At 40.4% G+C, this 23,512-nt stretch overlaps 1 protein-coding gene across 2 annotated transcripts; it reads right to left on the reverse strand.

Annotated features, from left to right (window-relative positions):
• Nucleotides 1-414: 414 nt before the first annotated feature.
• LOC117598105 (CD276 antigen homolog) lies at nt 415-22,240 on the reverse strand. Of its 2 annotated transcripts, none has more exons than XM_053236734.1 (5): nt 22,122-22,240; nt 15,988-16,064; nt 15,535-15,891; nt 1,227-1,262; nt 415-762 (listed from the first exon to the last, which is right to left on the reverse strand). In XM_053236734.1, exons 2-5 carry the CDS (start codon nt 16,037-16,039, stop codon nt 677-679), a joined length of 531 nt encoding a protein of 176 aa, XP_053092709.1. In that variant the 5' UTR covers nt 16,040-16,064; nt 22,122-22,240; the 3' UTR covers nt 415-676. The 2 variants fall into 2 exon arrangements, with proteins under 2 accessions (XP_053092709.1, XP_053092708.1); XM_053236733.1 differs by lacking the exons at nt 15,535-15,891; nt 15,988-16,064; nt 22,122-22,240 and adding exons at nt 2,025-2,375; nt 3,619-3,706; nt 4,793-8,285.
• Between the last annotated feature and the right edge of the window lie 1,272 nt (nt 22,241-23,512).

Consider the following 23,512-nt stretch of genomic DNA (forward strand, 5'->3'; position numbering starts at 1 on the left):
CAGCACTGCCAAAAGCAATATCATCAAACCATCTGCAACAAAAATGTAACTTGTGTCACTACACCTTATTAAGCAGTACAGAAGATAGATTCAATATACATTCTTATATCTTCCAGTTATGTTTAAAACTGGTCTAAATATATTTGTGTTTGTGTACAACTCATTGTTGTGCTGCTATGTAAAGAGTAGGAAGCTATTTGGGATTTGGCCTTAGCTATGTACACTTTTTCCATGTCTGAAATGGCATCCTACTGTTCCCACAGGTCACAATAAACAAGTCACATTAGAGCTGTGCATCATGACTGGGCTCCAGTGGCATCCAGCAAAAAACTCACAAGCATCAAATGTTTTTACATCTGCTGTAACTTCTTAATATTTATGGAAGGAATCTCCAGTCAGAGTTGTAAGTCAGACGCCTGTGGCCTGGCTCCAGGGCTGGGTTCCCGTAACCCTAAAGTGGACAGGGTACATTTCTTTTCTCTCTTTCCTGTACCCTTTATGGGGGTCATTAGGATTGATCTTTGTCTGACCCTCCCTATATGCTTTGGCTCTGACCTTCTGAAAGGTAACACACAGAGTGACAGGCGCAACAACGCAACCCAAAAACATAACACTTCCACCACGTGGTGCTGGAGGCATAAAGACAGTCCTGTGCACCACTAATTCACACTCAGGTTTATGCAAAGAAGAACTGGAGGAGTAAACATGATATGAGGGACAAGACCATGATCGGTGGGTGAGGACACTTCATTCCTGCATCATCTGGAGAAAAACAGAAATTAATTATTTTATCTAGTTTAGCTAGAACATTTTCCACATAAAGTCTAAGCAGTGAGGTTTACAACCAAAATCAAACAATATACATGTATATATACAGAGGCGGGTGACAAATTAAAGGAAAAACTGGTAACTCTGGTGTTATTATTTTGCTGGTATGGTTTGTGTCCACTCGCCCTTCACAGAGAAACATCACTGCAACTCAATACTAATTTAAAGTCAGAATCACATGTGGCTGTGATGGTCAGGTGTCCACATACGTTTGGCCACGTAGTGTATAATTAACTAAGGTCAAAAATTTCATGGGCAATTAAAAACAAAAAACACAAAAAAATGAAGTAGACAGAAAAAAGCCCAGTGCACTTAACATCCTGAAATAAATGGAGTTATTGGTTGTATAAGAAATTAAATCTGCTTTGCAGGTAATGAAACACACAAGTGTATCTCACCTGTGGGAATTTCAGTTCTCTTTTCAGGAGGTTTTTCTGTAATGGAAAAAAAACATTATTCTATCATCTTGGTACATTCATAGCTCTTTTGTGTGTACTCTCCTCAATGATGCTAAAGTGATTTACTCTGTAACTGTAGATCAGGAACACGTGTAGGTCAGGCTCACTGCTAACGTAGCTCAGTGTTTACATTCACAATCTTTCACTCCAGTACTGTTTTAACACACGTTTATTAAATCACCCTCTCCACTAAAATGAACAAGACTGTCTTATCTCTGCAATGTTTCACATTATTAATACTATAGCTAATATGTGATTACTATATAAAGTTATAATATTTTGGAGTATCACTGACAACCAATGAATAGCACTGAAATAGTATTTCAAAGGGAACACACTGTACAAATAACCAAAAAAATAATTTCAGCTACACAGTTCCTGCTATCTGGGGTAAAGACATTCTGATTTAAAACTCTAGAGCACACTCGTTTAATGAAAATTATTTAGATTTAAAGTTGTGAGAGAACGTCTACAAGTGTGTGATGAAACAGAACTTCACAGATGGTCAGGTGTTCTCTGTTCTCCTCTCTCAGTCTAACACACACATGAAGAGCTTTGTAATTAGCTGTTCAGTGCGGAAGTTCTCAACTAGGACTGAAAACACTGACATTATCTTTAAATATGAACTCTTTTGTTATACAGTAAGCTTAGTGCCTTTCCAATCATTCAGTATGTCCAGCTTTGTTTTCTGATGTGTGTAACGGTCAGTGTGTGTTCTACTGACACTAACTCACTTACCATAGACTGAGAGATTAACACGGCTAATCTCTTCTGTTTTTGGAATGGCAGATCTCTCGGTGTGTCTCACTATCTGGTAGCTCGTGTAGACACCTGCATCAGTAAGTGACAGATTGCGCAACACTAAGGAACAGTTCCCCTTACGCAGCTCTTCCTCAGGGACGTCCACACGGCCCTCATATCCCTCAGCCTGATAGCTCTCCTCTCCCGATCGCTCAAACACATCCTCAGATTTGATGCGCCACCTAATATACGGTGTTTCAGTGCCTACACGCTGCAGTTCACACGGCAGGACAGCTGTAGACCCCACTTGGCCAGATACAGTGATCTCAGATTCTGCAGAGAGGAGGCCTGAGATGGGAAAATTAAAATCTAGATTACTTTCAGCACCTTTTAGCCAGTGATCTTATGTTAATAGCCTTAATGTTTCATCTGTTTTATACCAAAAAGTTACTTACTGACACACATGGTCCATAATACGATGCAAATGGAAACAAAGGAGGTCATGATGCCCTGATACTGTCTGGAGGAGTGTGTGGAAATTTCCTAAAACAAGGAAAATTATATGAACATCAACAGGTAATAGAGTGCTTCTTGGTATTTATCAGTAATTTCTCAGTAATTTTTTTATTTATACTATATAATATTTAATTTTAAAGCTAAAGTCATATGATTGTAAATCACCACCATTTCCACTGCGGCAAATACATCAATATACTTACAAAAAATATTATTGGAAGAAAAATATCTACATTGGCGTGACAGCTGCAGCATGCTAATCAGTATCATCTTCTCCAACGAGTCTTTCCTATAGCAATCATACTCAGAATTTCAGAATTCAGTTTAGTGGTTCAGTTTAGCAGATTTATTAGATTATAATTCAGTGTTTTGATAATGGATGAAATCCAGTTGATTCAACAGTGAGCAGTGTGTGCACTGTGACGGTGAATCAGATCATCAGAAATCAACACTGATTTAACACGTCTATGTTATTTGACTGACGGTGATTCAATGTTAAATAACGTCCCTTTGCTATCTGGGTAGGATCTAAATCTACAATCAGATTTCTGTAAAGATGTTTTGTGACAATGTCTATTGTTAAAAACGCTGTACAAATAACATTTAAATGAACTGAAATCAGCTGGTCAGTTTTCTTTTTTGCTGCACTTTGATGATGTTCCCTAACATTAACACTAAAATGTTTCCTGAGCTGGAGTTAGTCAGTCAGTGGTGGCCAGTGTTTTTCCCAGGTGTCTGTTATTAAAGTGTATCTAAGTGCAGAAAATCATGCAGGTACGGGCCATCAGCTTCAGGTAACGCTCACATCAACCATCAGAACGGGGAAAAAGTGTGATCTCAGTGATTTTGATCGTGGCATGATGGTTGGTGACAGATGGACTAGTTTGAGTATTTCTATAACTGCTGATGTCCTGGAATTTTCACAAAACAATCTCGAGAATTTACACAGAACGGTGCAATTAAGGAAAAAACATCCAGTGAGTGGCAATAAAAAAACAAAAAACAGTAGTTTAGCCAGTGATCTTATGTTAATAGCCTTAATGTTTCATCTGTTTTATAACAAAAAGTTACTTACACACACACATGGAGCCCAATACGATGCAAATGGAAAAAACGGAGGTCATGATGCCCTGATACTGTCTGGAGGAGTGTGTGGAAATTTCCTAAAACAAGGAAAATTATATGAACATCAACAGGTAATAGAGTGCTTCTTGGTATTTATCAATAATTTCTTATTAATTTTTTTATTTATACTATATAATATAATATGTAATTTCAGACTCCAATAATAAAGCTAAAGTCATATGATTGTAAATCACCACCATTTCCACTGCGGCTAATACATCAATATACTTATAAAAATATTATTGGAAGAAAAAAATCTACATTGGCGTGACAGCTGCAGCATGCTAATCAGTATCATCTTCTCCAACGAGTCTTTCCTATAGCAATCACACATCAAATATCCTTGACCATCAAACACAGATAAAATTTAATTGAAGGAAATGTATAAGGGCTCTATATGTACACCACTGTACCTGCATGCTATAAAACCTGTTTGAGGTTCTAATTAGGTTCAACATTTACAGCTAATTTATTTAATCTTATAGTCTGAATAATGAAATACAGTTAATAGTAATAATAAGTGCATTTATTTTCTCTACAGCATACAACTGTTTTAAGGTAAAACACAGCAATAATGATATAATAAAAATGAAAATAAACAGAAAAATATCTCTCCTACTTAATACTGTAGGCCTGTAGGATACATCACGCCCCAAAACAACAAGCTAGCGCTGTGATGGCGTTCTGTATATGATGATAAATAATGATAATAAATAAAGTCTGTGTTGTTCACGTTTCTCTACAACTGTTTAAACCACAGCTCCATCATGCTGGCTCATAACACCTTCCAAACATTTTCACTTTTACTCTCAAACTGTATATACTCTAAAAATACAGTCTGAGAAACTGCTGCAAATTTTCCAGAGAAATGTCATTTTCCTTGCTTCCTCTCTCTCTTTTTTTCCCTTTATGAACACCAGAATTATTGGCACCCTTCTGCAGATTAGAAGAAATACTGTATAAAATAAACAGCATACAGTTTTCTGTTCACAGTTCTTGTTGACTTTTGCTGAATTTATGTAGAAATACAGTTCATTGGATGTATATTGGCAATCATTGGTACAGTGCATATATTTTAAATTTACAAATTAAAATATGTTACAGATACATATGAACTACTCCACCTGTTTAAAATGAGCGTTTCTAATTGGAGAATTGCCATCTTTAGGAATATTCAGTAGAATATGCATACAGTAAAAACAGCAGGTGCCGAGATGCACGTTTTTCCCCCCAGTGTAAGAAATTAAAAAAAAGAGGTCATGATGTCCATTGTGCCCTCAGTGTGTGCAGATTTTCTACAACAAACAAATATTATCTAATTATATAGTATAATACATTTTAATAAACATATTAAACACATAGGTTTGAATTCAAGGCAAGATGGCCAAAGTCATGTCACTGTAAATCACCACCAGTTTCAGCAGCATCAAATACGTCAGAATATCCAGCCCTGAGGAGAACCGTTTAATAGGAACACATTTAGCATCAACACATTATAGCAAAAGGATTTCTGGTAGAAAAATCTATAGCTCACTGTTACGCTCTCCGCCTGGACCACAACAAGAGGGAGGCAGCAGGTGGAGTTTGCTATTGCCAAAGACTACGTTTAATACAGAACGCAAAACTATAGCATTAGACGGCTCATATCAGTAGTGAGTAATGTCGGGATGTTGTCTGGAGTGAAGATTGAGTGGTGTGCGTGTTGTGTGTAAAGCAATTTAAACAAATGAGAGGAAGCTATCTTTAAAGCAGAGACGCACTGCATGCTGGTGAATCCCATCTAACGGATTAGAACAAACCCCTTCTGGTGAACCTGTACACTTAAAAACACACAAAACAGGACCACAAGCACAGAAAAACAGACGGCTTCTGCATTGTCACACTCACGCTAACAACACCACAGCAGCTTGCTAATCAGTGTGAGTGTGCTATAGCCTAGCTATATGAGACTAGCTAACTCTTCTACTGCAATGACCCGTATATTCAAGCTATTATAGAATTAAATTCTGTCATCATCTGGAAATGGACCTTTTCTAATTTATCTTACTTACTTTATCTTACTGTTTACGTATTATTAGCTTGCTTTATTATTACTTAAATCAAATGGTTCTGAAAGTTACATAAATAATTATTTGACTAGGATGCCATGGTAACTGGACTCTATGAATGCCTATTTGAGGTTCTAATTAGAATATAATTTGAATTACTAAATATTGTTAATAGTAATAATAATAACTTCAATTATTCTATTATTGTGTTTTACCTGAAAACATATAACTTCCCTAATCCATACTGCAGGCCTGTAGACTCCATCAAGCCCCAAAATAATGAGCTAACGAGCTTCATACTGTGATAATTGTGTTTAAAACAAGTGTTTATTCTGTCAGAGTAATAAAAACCACTTGTGTAGGTCAGATTGGCAGATTTATTAGATTATAATTCAGTGTTTCGATAATGGACTAAATGCAGTTGATTCAACAGTGAGCAGTGTGTGCACTGTGACGGTGAATCAGATCATCAGAAATCAACACTGATTTAACACGTCTATGTTATCTGACTGACGGTGATTCAATGTTAAATAACGTCCCTTTGCTATCTGGGTAGCATCTAAATCTACAATCAGATTTCTGTAAAGATGTTTTGTGACAATGTCTATTGTTAAAAACACTGTACAAATAACATTTAAATGAACTGAAATCAGCTGGTTGGTAATGTCAAACACTTCAGTTTTCTTTTTTTCCTGCACTTTGATGATGTTCCCTAACATTAACACTAAAATGTTTCCTGAGCTGGAGTTAGTCAGTCAGTGGTGGCCAGTGTTTTTCCCAGGTGTCTGTTATTAAAGTGTATCTAAGTGCAGAAAATCATGCAGGTACGGGCCATCAGCTTCAGGTAACGCTCACATCAACCATCAGAACGGGGAAAAAGTGTGATCTCAGTGATTTTGATCGTGGCATGATGGTTGGTGACAGATGGACTAGTTTGAGTATTTCTGTAACTGCTGATCTCCTGGAATTTTCACACACAACAATCTCTAGAATTTACACAGAACGGTGCAATTAAGGAAAAAACATCCAGTGAGTGGCAATAAAAAACCAAAAAACATCTTGTGTGTGGAGGGTCTGAAGGCTGAAACACCTTGGTGAGGAGAGAGATCAGAGGAGAATGACCAGACTGGTCTGAGCTGACAGGAAGTCTATAGTGACTCAAATAATCACTCTTTACAACCGTGATGAGCAGAAAAGCATCTCAGGACGCACAACACATCAATCTTTGATGTGGATGAGCTACAAAAGCAGATGACCACACTGGGTTCCTCTCCTGTCAGCCAGGAACAGCAATCTGAGGCTATCATGAGCACAACCTCACCCAAACTGGACCGCTGAAGATTAGGAAAAAAAATTCTCTCTCTCTCTCTCTCTCTCTCTGTGTGTTTTATTAGTTTCATCTGTTGGTTTGGCCTTCTGTTTAATTCTCAGTCTCTCCTTATAAGTGTTCTGTGCCAGCAAGGCACATACTGTTTCTTTTTTTCTTCCTTCCTTCCTGATGTGAACTGAAGCTCTTGACCTGTATCTGCATGATTTTATGCATTGCTCTGCTGCTACATGATCAGCTGATTAACTGCAGGACTGTGCAGGTGTTCCTAATAAAGTGATCGGTGTGTGTATATACAGCGTTACACTTCCTTGGGTAAACACACAGCATTAGTGTATTCATTGTAAGTGTATTATTGATCCTATTGAAGTGCTGTGATCCAGGAGTTACAGGTTGAGTGCCATCAGGTTTAAATCCTGAGCTCCATTCAGTCTAACAGACACATTAATAAAGAGAGAGTGTGATGAGTGTGAAGCTGTTGATGAGACTTGGAGCTCTTCAGGTTGTTCATAAACTCTCTCTGCTGCTACAGGGTCAATTAACACTTATTCTCATCCTCTCATCCTTAGGACATCATTTTCAATAATATTTTAATGGACCTACAATTCTTACATTTAGGCTGTTTATTAGCATTTTTTTTTTTAAATAAATCTTCTTCAAACTTCATGGAAAGTTTTCACTCTGGAATATTATAAATATGAATCCTAAAGAAATTCCTAAGAATTCAGACATTTCACAGTGATTTTGTTGGATTTTATGCACATTTCTTTTTATACACAAAAAGCTACGACTGCTCAGCAGCCTCTAATCAACAAACTGAGTAACAAAACCTCATGAAATCCCCAAAAGCACCAATGACCATTAATCATGATCCCTTCCAAAGAACTGGTATGGACCTCGGGCCATTAGATCAGATTCCACGAGGGCATCGCTTTGTGTTAGTGCTAGTGGACTACACAACACCACACCCGGAAACAGTGTATTTCCGCAACATCTCCACAATATCACCACAACATCTCCACAACATCACCACAACATCTCCACAACATCGTCACCACATCATCTCCACAACATCTCCACAACATCATCACAATATCGCCACAACACTTCCGCAACATCTCCGCAGTTGCCCAGAGCTAGTTGGCTGGAAAACTTTTAACTCTCGAAAATCATCGAATTTTATGGAAACTTTGGAACAAATCTGGTTATAGGATATTTGCTAGAATAACCGAAAAAAAAAAACCTAAACTGTAAATATAAATAAATGAACGTCAGCATGTGAGAGATGTTAGCTTAGCTTAGCTTAGCTTACCTTAGCTTAGCTTAACTTCTCATCTCAGTTCAAACAAAATATGAAAAAGTTTGTTCGCTTCTAGTAAATGAAAACATAGGAATAAAACCACACAACAAACCGAAAAGTCTTACACTTTCGTTAAAAAAAGAAAACAAAACACGAATTAATTTTAGAACAGCAGGAAAGAAATCTGTAAACACCCTGTTACTCTCCACTGTAACACACTGGCGCTGTCTCTGTCTTGCGTAGTGATGGGTCATTCCATCTCGGGAAGTGATTCGTTCAACATCCTATAGGTTCTGTACTGGAATTACAGTTCACCTCTCGAGTCTTCGGGTTTGAGTTCCATAAGCTTAACCAATGCAGTCTGAGCCGGAAATAGAATTGATTAGTTCATCTCTCAAGTCTTTCGATAGAAAAATTAGTTAATTTACAACCTTCCTAGTAATTATTATGCATAGTAATTATTATTATTATAGTGAAGTGAAGTGTGGCCAAGGTGTACACACACACACACACACACACACACACACACACACACACACACACACACACACACACACACACACACACACACACACACACACCCTTTTTTGCCGCGGCACCCAGGGAGCAGTTGGGGGTTCGGTGCCTTGCTCAAGGGTCTCACCTATTGAGGGTGGGAGAGAGTGCTGGTCATTCACTCCCCCCACCTACCAGACCAGAGACTCGAACCCATGACCTTCGGGTTCACCTTCGGGTTACAAGTCCGAGACTCTAACCGTTAGGCCACAACTGCCCCTTTATGTCATTACGTCATTACGTTATAGTATTAGATAGACTTGTCAGATAAGAGGTGAGGCGAGCTAATCATAGACTAAAGATCCAGGTAAACAATGAATTAATGTTTTCTGTTCCTTATAGTATTATAGTTTTGTCTTGTTAGATTAGATTAGATTAGATTCAACTTTATTGTCATTACACATGTATAAATACAGAGTAACGAAATGCAGTTTAGCATCTAATCAGTAGTGCAAAAAGCAGCAAGTGCAGTATGTACAGTATAAACAGTGTGTATAAACAGTAGTAAATATAAATATAAACAGTATGTATAAACAGTAGTAAATAAACAGAATGTACAATATAAACAGTATGTATAAACAGTAGTAAATAATGGAATGTACAATATAAACAGTATGTATAAACAGTAGTAAACAAACGGAATGTACAGTATAAACAGTATGTATAATCAGTAGTAAACAAACAGAATGTACAGTTAAGAGCAGTTATGTACAGACAAGGGCAGTGAGAGATAAGTGGAATTAAATTAAGATAGTGCAAGAATATACAGATGTAATATGTACAATATACAGGTGTGCTATACTAATGCTAATATGCAGATGTAGTATGAACTAATCTACAGATGTGCTATACTAATGTACAGATGGGCAATTGAAAGACCTGGTAAGAACAATATGTACAAGTACAGAGATGAGGTATGAACAATATATACAGATATGTATATACAGTTAGATAAAGTTATATACAGTTCAGTGGGGGACAGAGTTCAGTAGGGAGACAGCTGTGGGAAAAAGCTGTTCCTAAACCTGCTGGTTTTGGTCTTGAGGCTCCTGTAGCGCCTCCTGGAGGGGAGGAGCTGGAAAAGACCGTGGGCAGGATGGGAGGAGTCCTTAAGACAGCATTTCTTCTGGACCACCTCAATAGCAGGTAGTGGAGTCTTTGTGATGCGTTGCGCGGTTTTCACCACCCTCTGCAGTGCCTTCCGGTCTGCGACAGAGCAATTCCCATACCAGACTGTGATACAGTTGGTAAGGATGCTCTCAATTGCACAGCGGTAGAAGTTGCTCAGGATGTCAGCGGAGAGGCGGTTTTTCTTTAGTGTCCTCAGGAAGAAGAGGCGCTGATGGGCCTTCTTGATCAGGCTGGAGGTGTTGGTTGACCAGGACAGGTTCTCTGAGATGTGGGTCCCTAGGAACTTGAAGCTGGAGACACGTTCAACAGCCATGCCATTGATGTGGATGGGATCATGTGGCACGCTCTTCTCCTTCCTGAAGTCCACAATGAGCTCCTTGGTTTTGCTAGTGTTGAGAAGCAGGTTATTGTCAGCGCACCATGCAGCTAAGTGCTCCACCTCTGCCCTGTAGTCAGACTCGTCGTTGTCACTGATGAGCCCAATCACCGTGGTGTCATCTGCAAACTTTATGATGGAGTTAGATCCATACACAGGCTTGCAGTCATGAGTGAACAGGGAGTAGAGGAACGGGCTCAGCACACAGTCCTGGGGTGCGCCAGTGTTGACTGTGATGGTGGTGGAGCAGTTGTGGCCTGACCTAACATTCTGAGGTCTGTTGGTCAGGAAGTCCATGATCCAGGTGCAGAGGGAGGGACTGATGCCAAGATCCCCAAGCTTAGTGATTAGCTTGGAGGGAATGACTGTATTGAATGCTGAGCTGAAATCAACAAACAGCATCCTTGCGTATGTGTTCTTGTTCTCCAGGTGGGAGAGCACACAGTGCAGTGCTGTGGACACAGCATCCTCTGTGCTTCTATTGCTTCGATAGGCAAATTGGTGAGGGTCCAGTGTGGGGGGCAGGCAAGTCTTGAGGTGAGCCAGGACCAGTCGCTCAAAACACTTCATCACAATGGGTGTGAGTGCTACAGGGCGATAGTCATTTAGGCATGCTGGAGAGGAGTGTTTCGGCACTGGCACAATGGAGGTGGTCTTGAAGCACGCTGGTACTACTGTCTGGGCAAGGGACAGGTTGAAGATGTCTGTAAAGACACCTGCCAGCTGCTCAGCGCATGCTCTGAGCACACGTCCAGGTATGCCATCAGGGCCAGCAGCCTTGCGTGCGTTGATTCTGCTCAGTGCATTATGGACGTCAGCGGAGGAGAGTGTGAGGGTCTGATGGTCATCAGAGGGTTCTGTATAGGCAGCCTTTTCCTTGTTGCCCTTATCAAAGCGGGCGTAAAAGTCATTTAGCTCGTTGAGGAAGGACACATTCATGACTGCCGGTGTGGAGTTACTGGGCTTATAGTCTGTGATGGCCTGAATGCCCTGCCACATGCGTCGGGGGTCGGAATTGACAAAGTGTTCCTCCACCTTCAGCTTGTAGTCTAGCTTGGCCTTCTTGATGCCCCTCTTCAGGTCCGCTCTGGATGTATTATAGGCCTGTGCGTCACCTGATCTGAATGCATTGTTACGGGCCTCCAGCAGGAGCCGCACTTCCTTGTTCATCCAAGGCTTCTGATTGGGGTACGTGGTGATCTGTCTCTCCGTTGTTACACTGTCAATTGTGGTGTTGATATATTCCAGTACTGAGTGGGAGTAAGAGTCAATGTTTGTGTGAGAGCCACAGGTAGCCTGAGAGGCAAACATACTCCAGTCTGTTTCTTTAAACCTGTCCTGGAGTACGGAGTCCACCCCTGCTGGCCACACTTTGATGGTCCTCACTGATGGCTTCACACGGCTGATGAGTGGAGAGTACTTGGGGGTGAGGAACAACGAGAGGTGATCAGATTGTCCCAGGTGGGGGAGGGGGTTGCTGTGTAGGCTCCAGCAATATTGGTGTAGACATGGTCCAAAGTTTTATCCCCTCTCGTGTGGCAGGAGACATGCTGATAGAATTTGGGAAGTACTGTCTTGAGGTTGGAGTGGTTGAAGTCACCCGCCACAATAAATGCAGCCTCTGGGTGTGCAGTTTGTTGTTTGCTAATAGCCACATGCAGTTCGTTCATGGCAAGCTTAGCATTAGCATCCGGGGGAATATATGCAGCTGTTATTATAGTTGAAGTGAACTCCCTCGGCAGATAGAACGGTCTACACTTCACCATGAGAAACTCAAGGTTAGCTGAGCAGTGTCTTCCAACAATGACAGAGTTCGTACACCAAGCCTTGTTGACATAAATGCACAAACCACCGCCTTTTGTTTTACCGGAAAGTTCTACTGTTCTGTCTGCCCTGAGAGTGAGGCGTCCGGCTAGCTCAATAGCATTGTCGGGTATTCCGCTGTGTAACCATGTTTCCGTGAATTACATGACGTTACAGTCCATAAGTCTCTTGTTGTTGGTGATTCGAAGTCGTAACTCATCCATTTTGCTTGCCAGTGACCGCACATTAGCTAGGAAAATGCTGGGAAGAGAAAGCCGGTGTTAGCTTTAGCTTAGTTCTTAGACCTCCACGCTTCCCCCGTCTTTGTTTACAGTCTCTGCGCCGCCTTCGAGCGCTTCCGGTCGGCCGGGTAGCCTGCGTAGCGTCGGGTATTCTACTGAGCTCAGGGATGAGACGAAGATTGCTGATAAAACCGTCGGAATATTGCAATCTAATATCCAAAAGCTCTTGTCGGGTGTAGGATGTTAAAGAGAAGCTGTTCTGAATGAACAAACCCGAAATGAGCAGGAATATCGCTGCCAATTTGCAAAAACTGAAGAGACGCTGAGCCTCGCGTTGTGCACGCGCCGCCATCTTGGTCACTTATGACATTGTAGTGTGATCAATGTTTGCGTAAGTAGTAGATGTGTTAGGGAAGTAACACGTAACATTTTAATTATATTTTGCTAAAATGAACGAAATGAACGAAATGACTCGAAAAAAGATTTGTTCATTTTGCTGAACGAGACTCAAAGGTCCGAGTCGGTAAAATGATCCGAACTTCCCATCACTAGTCTTTCTCTGTACCCACATCCTCCATCTGCTGTCTCTGTCTTTCTCTGTACCCACATCCTCCTTCTGCTGTCTCTGTCTTTCTCTGTACCCACATCCTGCTTCTGCTGTCTCTGTCTTTCTCTGTACCACATCCTGCTTCTGCAGTCTCTTTCTGATCTCTTTCACTCTTTCATTACCGCGCATGCGCAGTATCACACTTTCCTACCCCTCGATTTGTGCTGCTTACTGTTTCAGAATGAATCACATCATTACCACAGCAGCTTCTCTAAGTAACTGCAATGTTTTACTTCAGTGACATGGTAAGACATGGAGGATGCATTTAATTCATGACAATGGAAAGAATTCTGGCTTCTTCAGAAAAACTTTCTTCTCTTAAGTCTCTTTTAAGATTATTCTTAACTGGTACCCTGTAAATTATAAACTAGCAAAGTTTAATAACACTATTTCACCCAATTGTTCCTTTTGTCATCACTTTCCAGAAACAGGTCACCACTTTTTGAATTGTGTTTATTGCAAAGTGTTTTGGATTGACTTTTCAAATTTTGTAAAAAGGAATTTATCCCCAAACTTCTGTATTAGCTAGAATTTTTTTTAGTGATTCCTTGAAATCAGACTCTTAATAATCCAATAATCCAATTGCTTATAAGACTCTTTTATGGTGTACCACTTATAAGTTAATATGCTTTAGTTCATTTCAGAATTTCTTTTACTGTAACCCTCATTATTCTTCTTGTTTATTATATTTACCACTGTAAATGTTTAAAAAAAAGAACTGGAACATTTAAAGCTGAATGAAACAGGGTGAATAATGCTAAAGTGGGACACTTCTGAAAAATAGTACCTTTTTTAAAAAGTCTCAAATCTCACAAGGAAACATCAAGAAATACCAAACTTCTTTAAATCTCTGCTTATTGACTTTTCATGTGATGCTGTTAAAGTTAGCACTGTTATCACATTTCTTTATGTAACCCATCCAAATAATTGATGCTGTATCATTATGAATGTTCATATGCATATACACTGATCAGCCATAACATTATGACCACCTGCCTAATATTGTGTTTGTCCCCCTTTTGCTGCCAAAACAGCTCTGACCCGTCGAGGCATGGACTCCACTAGATCCCTGAAGGTGTGTCTGGTATCTGGCACTAAGACGTTAACAGCAGATCCTTTAAGTCCTGTAAGTTATGAGATGCGGCCTCCATGGATCGGACTTGATGGCCAGCACACCCCACAGATGTTCGATTGGATTGAGATCTGGGGAATTTGGAGGCCAAGTCAGCACCTTGAACTCTTTGTCATGTTCCTCTAACCATTGCTGAACAATTTTTACAGTGTGGCAGGGCGCATTATCCTGCTGAAAGAGGTCACTTCCATTAGGGAATACCGTTGCCATGAAGGGGTGTACCTGGTCTGCAACAATGTTTAGGTATGTGGTATGTGTCAAAATAGCATCCACATGAATGCCAGGACCCAAAGTTTCCCAGCAGAACATTGCCCAGAGTATCACACTGCCTCCACCTTCTCCACTGCTCCGTGGTCCAGTTCTGATGCTCACCTGTCCATTGTGGGCACTTTTGGCAGTGGACAGGGTCAGCATGGGCACTCTGACAGGTCTGCAGCTACACAGCCCCATACACAGCAAGCTGCACTGCACTGTGTGTTCAGACTCCTTTCTATCATAGCCAGCTTAACTTTTCAGCAATTTGTGCTACAGTAGCTCTTCTGTAGGATCAGACCAGTTGGGCCTTCACTCCCCACGCGCATCAGTCAGCCTTGGGCGCCCATGACCCTGTTGCTAGTTCACCGGTTGTCGATCTTTAGACCACTTTTGGTAGGTACTAACCACTGCATACCGGGAACACCCCACAAGACCTGCTGTTTTAAAGATGCTTTGACCCAGTCGTCTAGCCATCACAATTTGGCCGTTGTCAAAGTCTCTCTAATCCTTACACTTGCCCATTTTTCCTGTTTCCAACACATCAACTTCGAGAACCGACTGGTCACTTTCTGCCTAATATATCTCAACCCTTGACAGGTGCTATTGTAATGACATAATCAATATTATTCACTTCACCTGTCAGTGGTCATAATGTTATGGCTGATCGGTGTACAATGATATAATATTTAAGAATAATGTCAACTGAATATGTTGATTAATTAATACTTTTAAATACTATTTCAATGCTAAGTAAACTTTACAAATGACCCAGAAAATCATTTCAGCTGCAGTGTTCCTGCTTCCAGGGGTAAAAATGTTCTGAATTAAAATCTAGTGCACTTGTGTAATGCACATGCTTCCAATCTGAAGTTGTTAGATGGTGTTTACAAGTGTGTGTAAAAAGAGAAGCACAAAAATGATCAGGTGTTCTGTGTTTTTCTGGCTCCATCTAACACTCCCATGAAGAGCTTTGGTCCTTGTTTTCATTATACAGTAAGATTTGCACTTTTTCAATCACTCCTTATTTCTAGGTTTGTTTTCTGATGTGTGTAACAGTCAGTGTGTGTCCTACTGAGACTAACTCACTTACCCTGGACTGAGAGTTTAACACGGCTGATCAGGTCTCTTTTTGTCTTGACAGAGGCAGAGCTCTTGGAGCGTCTCACTGTCTGGTAGCTCGTGTAGACACCTGCATCAGTAAGTGGCAGATTGTGCAACACCAAGGAACAGCTCCTCTTATGCAGCTCTTCCTCAGGGACGTCCACACGGTCCTCATATCCCTCAGCCTGATAGCTCTCCTCACCCAATCGCTCAAACACAGTCTCAGATTCAGTGATCCACCTAATATGCTGTATTTCAGTGCCTACACGCTGCAGTTCACACGGCAGGACAGCTGTAGACCCCACTTGGCCAGATACAGTGATCTCAGCTTCTGCAGAGAGGAGGCCTGAGATGGGAAAATTAAATTCTAGATTAATCTGGACAGTGCACTTATTTTAAGAACCTTATGTTTCATCTCTTTTATGGAAAAAATGTTACTTACCCACACAGATGGTGACAATGTAGATGTAAGAAAAGGAGGTCATGGCGTCCATTGTACCCTCAGTGTGTGCAGATTTTCTACAACAAACAAATATTATCTAATTATATAGTATAATATATTTTAACAAACATGTTAAACACAAAAACCTTTGCAATCTCCAGCTTTCTACATTGCCATTCACCAACATCCAGCGCAAGTCATCTACTGCATTTGGTTTCACTGATAAATCCATCAGTAATACAAACGAAACCCGGCCCTCATCTCTGCAACTACTCTCCACCCTTCAACTTCATAGTTGCAGTTTTACTTTCTCTTCTCGAAGATTTAGAGTTCTCAGCAGGTGTCAGCATAAAAGTCCTTGTGTGATGTGTAGCGATCTGAACCAATTTCAGATTATAAAGGGTACAAAACCACTTTCCATAACAATATACCTAACTTTACATAAAAACACATATAGATGCATAGGCTACATATAGATACATGCTTCCATGCTGATCACATCTTATTTAGTATCCCAGAGCCACAATAAACTAAACTGGCCTACTGCTGAATGGCCATTTCAGGCTTCCATACGATTATCATTAGCCAATAGCTGACTCGCTGATCATGGTTTTGAGTCTTGATATAGTAACTCAAACAACTCAATCCAGCTATACTAATCACGTCTTCAGGTGTGTTTGTGGAACTGAATTAGCCTGTTTGTAATTATCTCAATTAGTGAATCTGGTATATATCAATTTATTGACCAACATAGCAGAACTTTATTTATGACAACATATGATGTGTCTTTGTTTTCACGGAGACGTGGCTCAGCGACAGAGTGTACATTCCCCCCAGTGCTAATGCTAAGGAGGCGCTCTGTGAACTGTATGGGGCTATTAGCGATTTATACCTCACGCTGCATCCGCAAAGCCACCAGCATTGTGGACGACCACACACACCCCTCTCACACACTCTTTACCCTCCTGCTGTCTGGCAAACGGTACCGAAGCATTCGGGCCTCACGACCAGACTGTGCAATAGTTTCTTCCCTCATGCCATCAGACTCCTCAATACTCAGAAACTGGACTGAAGGAACACACACACACACACACAAAACTGAGCATCCTCCATCCTCTCTGCAATTTTTTTTGCAAGTTTTTGCACATGTTTATGCTGCTACAAATACTTATTACTGTACATAAGCTGCTACTCTTATGTTTACACTTATGTTTACACTATTTCAGCCACTTGTATCGTACTCTTGTAATATTTGCACTATTGTCACTAGGTCACGTTTAAACAGAACTGTGTACTGGTCGGCGCTGTAGCCATTGTACAGTCTTGTGCTGTCTTGTACTGTCTTGTGCTGTCTGCACATGTTTGCACCTGTGCACCTTATGTATAAATTATGTAGTCCCTTGTAGTTCTGTGTTGTTCTGTGTCATCTTATGTAGCATCTTGGTTCTGGAGAAACGTTGTTCACTATGTACTTGTATATGGCTGAAATGACAAACTCCACTTGAACTTGAACTTTATATGTAATGATAAGAGACCGTTTTAATAAAACTCTGTGGCTTTAACACATGTTTTTGGGGGAGGGGTTTTGATCATCCAGTCAGCTGCTTTAGTGATACAGATCTGGCAGCCCTTTTTCTGTCAAGAATCCCTTTATCCTGAATCAAGAACAAGTCCGTTTCAAGGAAAGTGACAGTAAAATGTCCCTAATAATTATTACCTCCATATTTTTAGCGTTATTTGAGACTTTGCCACCAAGTTCCCTAGACATAAAAAGGGGCATGTAACAATCAGTAAGAGCATCAAAAGGCTTTTCCAAACTCAGGTCCACTAGCTAGCATTAGCATTAGCTTTTTTTTTTTTTTTTTTTTTTTAATAATTCTTCTTCACAGAAAACTTCACAGAAAGTTTTCACTAATTTTAAAATATTGATTTAAGACTGAGGACAGAAACACAATGTTGATGTTTATTTTAAATTTTATTTTAATTGAATAACATTTTGAGATGATTCATTGTACAGAAGACCCTAGAACAAAACTTAAAATCACATGGAGACATTTTTAGGCTATTAGCCCATTTTCTGCTGCACAAAAAGGTTATAAAAATACCTTCTTACTGAAGATGAACGAATGAACAAAGTAATACATTAAAACAGTCTACTATCTACAGTCTACACACACACACACACGTCCAGAAACACAGCACTGTACCTGAAAGTGCTAAATGACGATCAGTAAAGCAGAAGTTCATTCAGTGTTATTTTACTGTGTCTACTTGGCATCTAATTATTATCTAATTATATAGTATAATATATAATATTATACTATAGTGTTTCCCCTACTACCTTTGTATTGAACCCCTGGGTACATACTGTAATATCTACCTGTGACAGTGCATAGTAAAATAAGTTTTTTTTTTTCTAAAAGGTTTTGTGTCCCTCCTTTCCCATCAAGTGTCACCTCTCTTCCTCATGTTACTGCCTCAAAATCCCTAGACATAAAAAGGGGCATGTAACAATCAGTAAGATCATCAAAAGGCTTTTCCAAAATCAGGTCCACTAGCTAGCTCAGTTTCACTGAAGAAGGCAGTGACAGCTACATATTCAGGTTGCTTATTAGCATTTATTTATTTTTTTTTAATAATTCTTCTTCAAACATCACAGAAAGTTTTCACTCTGGAATATTATAAATATGAATAAAGAAATCCCTAAGAATTCAGACATTTCACAGTGATTTTGTTGGATTTTATGCACATTTCTTTTTATACACAAAAAGCTACGACTGCTCAGCAGCCTCTAATCAACAAACCGAGTAACAAAACCTCATGAAATCCCCAAAAGCGCCAATGACCATTAATCATGATCCTTTCCAAAGAACTGGTATGGACCTCGGGCCGTTAGATCAGATTCCACGAGGGCATCGCTTTGTGTTAGTGCTAGTGGACTACACAACGCCACACCCGGAAACAGTGCATTTCCACAACATCTCCACAACATCTCCACAATATCACCACAACATCTCCAAAACATCTCCACACATAATGTTGCAGAGACTCTCTTCCGTGTTTATCTCCCAAATCGGGATCCTGAGTAAGATCCTGACTGATCAGGGCACGTCCTTCATGTCATGAACACTGCGAGAGCTTTATGAATCGCTGGGGATTAAAGAGATTCCCACCAGCGGGTCTCCTCCACAGATGGAGGCTGTTTGAATGCTTTAATCAACAGGGATGTTTCTCAATAGTGCACTATGTAGTGTGCAGCGGTGGCCATTACTTTATCTCTAACGTAGTGCACTATGTAGTGTGTAGCGGTGGCCATTACTTATTCTCTAGTGTACTGCACTATGTAGTGTGCAGCGGTGGCCATTACTTATTCTCTAACGTAGTGCACTATGTAGTGTGTAGCGGTGGCCATTACTTATTCTCTAGTGTACTGCACTATGTAGTGTGTAGCGGTGGCCATTACTTATTCTCTAGTGTAGTGCACTATGTAATGTGCAGCGGTGGCCATTACTTATTCTCTAGTGTAGCGCACTATGTAGTGTGTAGCGGTGGCCATTACTTATTCTCTAATGTAGCACACTATGTAGTGTGCAGCGGTGGACATTACTTATTCTCTAATGTAGCGCACTATGTAGTGTGCAGCGGTGGCCATTACTTATTCTCTAGTGTAGCGCACTATGTAGTGTGTAGCGGTGGCCATTACTTATTCTCTAATGTAGCACACTATGTAGTGTGCAGCGGTGGCCATTACTTATTCTCTAATGTAGCGCACTATGTAGTGTGCAGCGGTGAAAGAAGTCAAAGAAGTCTTCAGTGTCCTGCCTCAATGACTACCGTCCCGTTGCACTTACACCCATCATCATGAAGTGCTTCGAGAGGCTCGTCATGAGGCACGTCAAGACCCTGCTGCCTCCCTCACTGGACCCCCTGCAATTCGCTTATCACCCCAACCGCTCAACAGATGATGCCATCACCACCACCCTCCATCTGGCCCTTACCCACCTGGACAATAAAGACACTTATGTTCGAATGCTGTTCATAGACTTCAGTTCAGCATTCAACACGATCATTGCTCAGCAGCTGATTGGAAAGCTGAACCTGCTGGGCCTGAACACCTCCCTCTGCAACTGGATCCTGGACTTCCTGACTGGGAGACCTCAGTCAGTCCGGATCGGGAACAGCATCTCCAACACCACCACACTGAGCACTGGGGCCCCACAGGGCTGTGTGCTCAGTCCATTGCTGTTCACTCTGCTGACTCACGACTGTGTAGCAATGCACAGCTAGAATCACATCATCAAGTTCGCCGATGACACGACCGTGGTGGGTCTCATCAGCAAGAACGACGAGTCAGCATACAGAGAGGAGGTGCTGTGGCTAACGGACTGGTGCAAAGCCAACAACCTGTCTCTGAATGTGGACAAAACTAAAGAGATGGTTGTTGACTTCAGAAGAGCACAGAATGACCACTCTCCGCTGAACATCGACGGCTCCTCCGTGGAGATCGTCAAGAGCACCAAGTTTCTTGGTGTTCACCTGGCGGAGAACCTCACCTGGTCGCTCAACACCAGCTCCATAACAAAGAAAGCCCAGCAGCGCCTGTACTTTCTGCGAAGGCTGAGGAAAGAACATCTTCCACCCTCCATCCTCACCACGTTCTACAGAGGGACTATCGAGAGATATTACAATGTAGTTCACTATGTAGTGTGCAGCGGTGGCCATTACTTATTCTCTAATGTAGCGCACTATGTAGTGTGCAGCGGTGGCCATTACTTATTCTCTAATGTAGCGCACTATGTAGTGTGCAGCGGTGGCCATTACTTATTCTCTAATGTAGCGCACTATGTAGTGTGCAGCGGTGGCCATTACTTATTCTCTAATGTAGTGCACTATGTAGTGTGCAGCGGTGGCCATTACTTATTCTCTAACGTAGTGCACTATGTAGTGTGCAGCGGTGGCCATTACTTATTCTCTAACGTAGTGCACTATGTAGTGTGTAGCGGTGGCCATTACTTTATCTCTAATGTAGTGCACTATGTAGTGTGCAGCGGTGGCCATTACTTATTCTCTAATGTAGTGCACTATGTAGTGTGTAGCGGTGGCCATTACTTATTCTCTAATGTAGTGCACTATGTAGTGTGCAGCGGTGGCCATTACTTATTCTCTAATGTAGTGCACTATGTAGTGTGTAGCGGTGGCCATTACTTATTCTCTAACGTAGCGCACTATGTAGTGTGCAGCGGTGGCCATTACTTATTCTCTAATGTAGTGCACTATGTAGTGTGCAGCGGTGGCCATTACTTTATCTCTAATGTAGTGCACTATGTAGTGTGTAGCGGTGGCCATTACTTATTCTCTAGTGTAGTGCACTATGTAGTGTGTAGCGGTGGCCATTACTTATTCTCTAATGTAGTGCACTATGTAGTGTGCAGCGGTGGCCATTACTTTATCTCTAATGTAGTGCACTATGTAGTGTGTAGCGGTGGCCATTACTTATTCTCTAGTGTAGTGCACTATGTAATGTGCAGCGGTGGCCATTACTTATTCTCTAATGTAGTGCACTATGTAGTGTGTAGCGGTGGCCATTACTTATTCTCTAACGTAGTGCACTATGTAGTGTGTAGCGGTGGCCATTACTTTATCTCTAACGTAGTGCACTATGTAGTGTGTAGCGGTGGCCATTACTTTATCTCTAATGTAGTGCACTATGTAGTGTGTAGCGGTGGCCATTACTTTATCTCTAATGTAGTGCACTATGTAGTGTGCAGCGGTGGCCATTACTTTATCTCTAATGTAGTGCACTATGTAGGGATAAGAGAGGCATTTTGGATTTGCATTTTGAAACTTTTAACTCTCGAAAATGATCACATTTTCTGGAAACTTTGGAACAAAGCTTGTTATAGGATATTCGCTAGAATAACCGGAAAAAAAACCCCGTAAACTGTAAATATAAATAAATGAACGTCAGTCTGTGAGAGATGTTAGCTTAGCTTAGCTTAACTTCTCATCTCAGTTCAAACAATATACGAAAAGGTGTCTTCACTTCTAGCAAATGTAAACAGAGGAATAAAACCACACAACAAACCGAAAAGTCTTACACTTTCGTTAAAAAAAGAAAACAAAACACGAATTACCTTTAGAACAGCAGGAAAGATATCTCTGCACATCCTCTCACCCTCCGCTGTAACAAACTGCCACTGTGTAACTCTGTCTTTCTCTGTACCCACATCCTCCATCTGCTGTCTGTCTTTCTCTGTACCCACATCCTCCTTCTGCTGTCTGTCTTTCTCTGTACCCACATCCTCAATCTGCTGTCTCTGTCTTTCTCTGTACCCACATCCTCCATCTGCTGTCTCTGTGACTTGCCTAGGAAAACAATGTTGCCGGATGGGTTGTCAGATCGATTGACGCTTTTTTCAGCCAAACTCCAGCGTAAAATCCACCATTTCCACAAACAGCAGCCCAAAACGCACACTGTTAGAGCTGATGCAGTAGAACTTTGTTTTTATTATTTATTTATTTATTTATTTATTTATTTATTTATTTAATGGACAAGAAAGTAAAAAAACAGGATAACAGCTCAAAACAAAATTTCACAACAACAGTGGAAATATAAACAGTACATAAAGAACCAGGAAAACAAACAAAGAATAAACATTTAGCCAGGAGTAATATAAAATGTAAAATAAATTAATTTGGAGATAAAAAAGTAATAATAAAAAATTATAATAAATTAAATAAAATTTATTAAATTTATTAAAAAAGCATTATGAAAGAGCATAAATATTATACTTAGTACACAACATAAAAGATTTTAAAGCTTTGACATTGCTGGAAGTAGAGATGGTATCCAAATAACATTTCAAGTCTTTGCAAAATATACTAAATAGAGGTTTAATAGACAAAAATTTACACTTATGTGTATAAAAGTTTATAAAAAACTTACCTAGAAATATATAGATTTATTAGAAAATATTGATCTTTTAGATTCTTATTATAGATATGAATTCCAAATAAGACATCTTTAAACACCAAATAAAAATTGTCTAAGAGACAAACATGGACAAACAGACAAAATTTCTTCCAAAAAAAGAGCTACATGTACACAATCCCAAAAAAGGTGAGGGACAGATTCATCTTCCACTCCACAAAAGGAGCAGAGGGGATCTATCTCAGGTAACATTTTTTTAATATAAAGATTGACAGGGTAAAATTGGTGCAGCAACTTAAAAGACACGTCTTTAGCCTTATTAGCGATTAAATATTTGTTGGGTAAAGACCACACTTTCTTCCAAGGGATATCTTCAAATAAATTACTCCAATAGGATATTACAGAAGGGCCAGTAATTATATCTTTCTGAAAGAGTTACCTAATCTTCCTATTCCTGAGAGAGGAACTGGACAAAAAGCAAATCTTCCCTATTGCGGTTTCACAGGGATGTGTCCATGAAATAGAAAAGGGTAAAGAATCAGATGAGTTTTTTAAAAGTGCAATAGCTCCACTGGGGATAGCATCCATCACTAT

Source organism: Pangasianodon hypophthalmus, chromosome 9 (genome assembly GCF_027358585.1).
Source record: "Pangasianodon hypophthalmus isolate fPanHyp1 chromosome 9, fPanHyp1.pri, whole genome shotgun sequence".
Lineage (NCBI taxonomy): Eukaryota > Metazoa > Chordata > Actinopteri > Siluriformes > Pangasiidae > Pangasianodon > Pangasianodon hypophthalmus.

Bases quoted from the DNA above. Each gene is read 5' to 3' on its own strand.
- LOC117598105 (XM_053236733.1), bottom strand. From the start codon at position 4,858: ATGCATATTCTACTGAATATTCCTAAAGATGGCAATTCTCCAATTAGA. The intron at 3,707-4,792 runs GTGGAGTAGTTC...TCCTTGTTTTAG, and splicing joins GAAACGCTCATTTTAAACAG to GAAATTTCCACACACTCCTC. The intron at 2,376-3,618 runs GTAAGTAACTTT...TTCCCATCTCAG, and splicing joins ATTGGGCTCCATGTGTGTGT to GCCTCCTCTCTGCAGAATCT.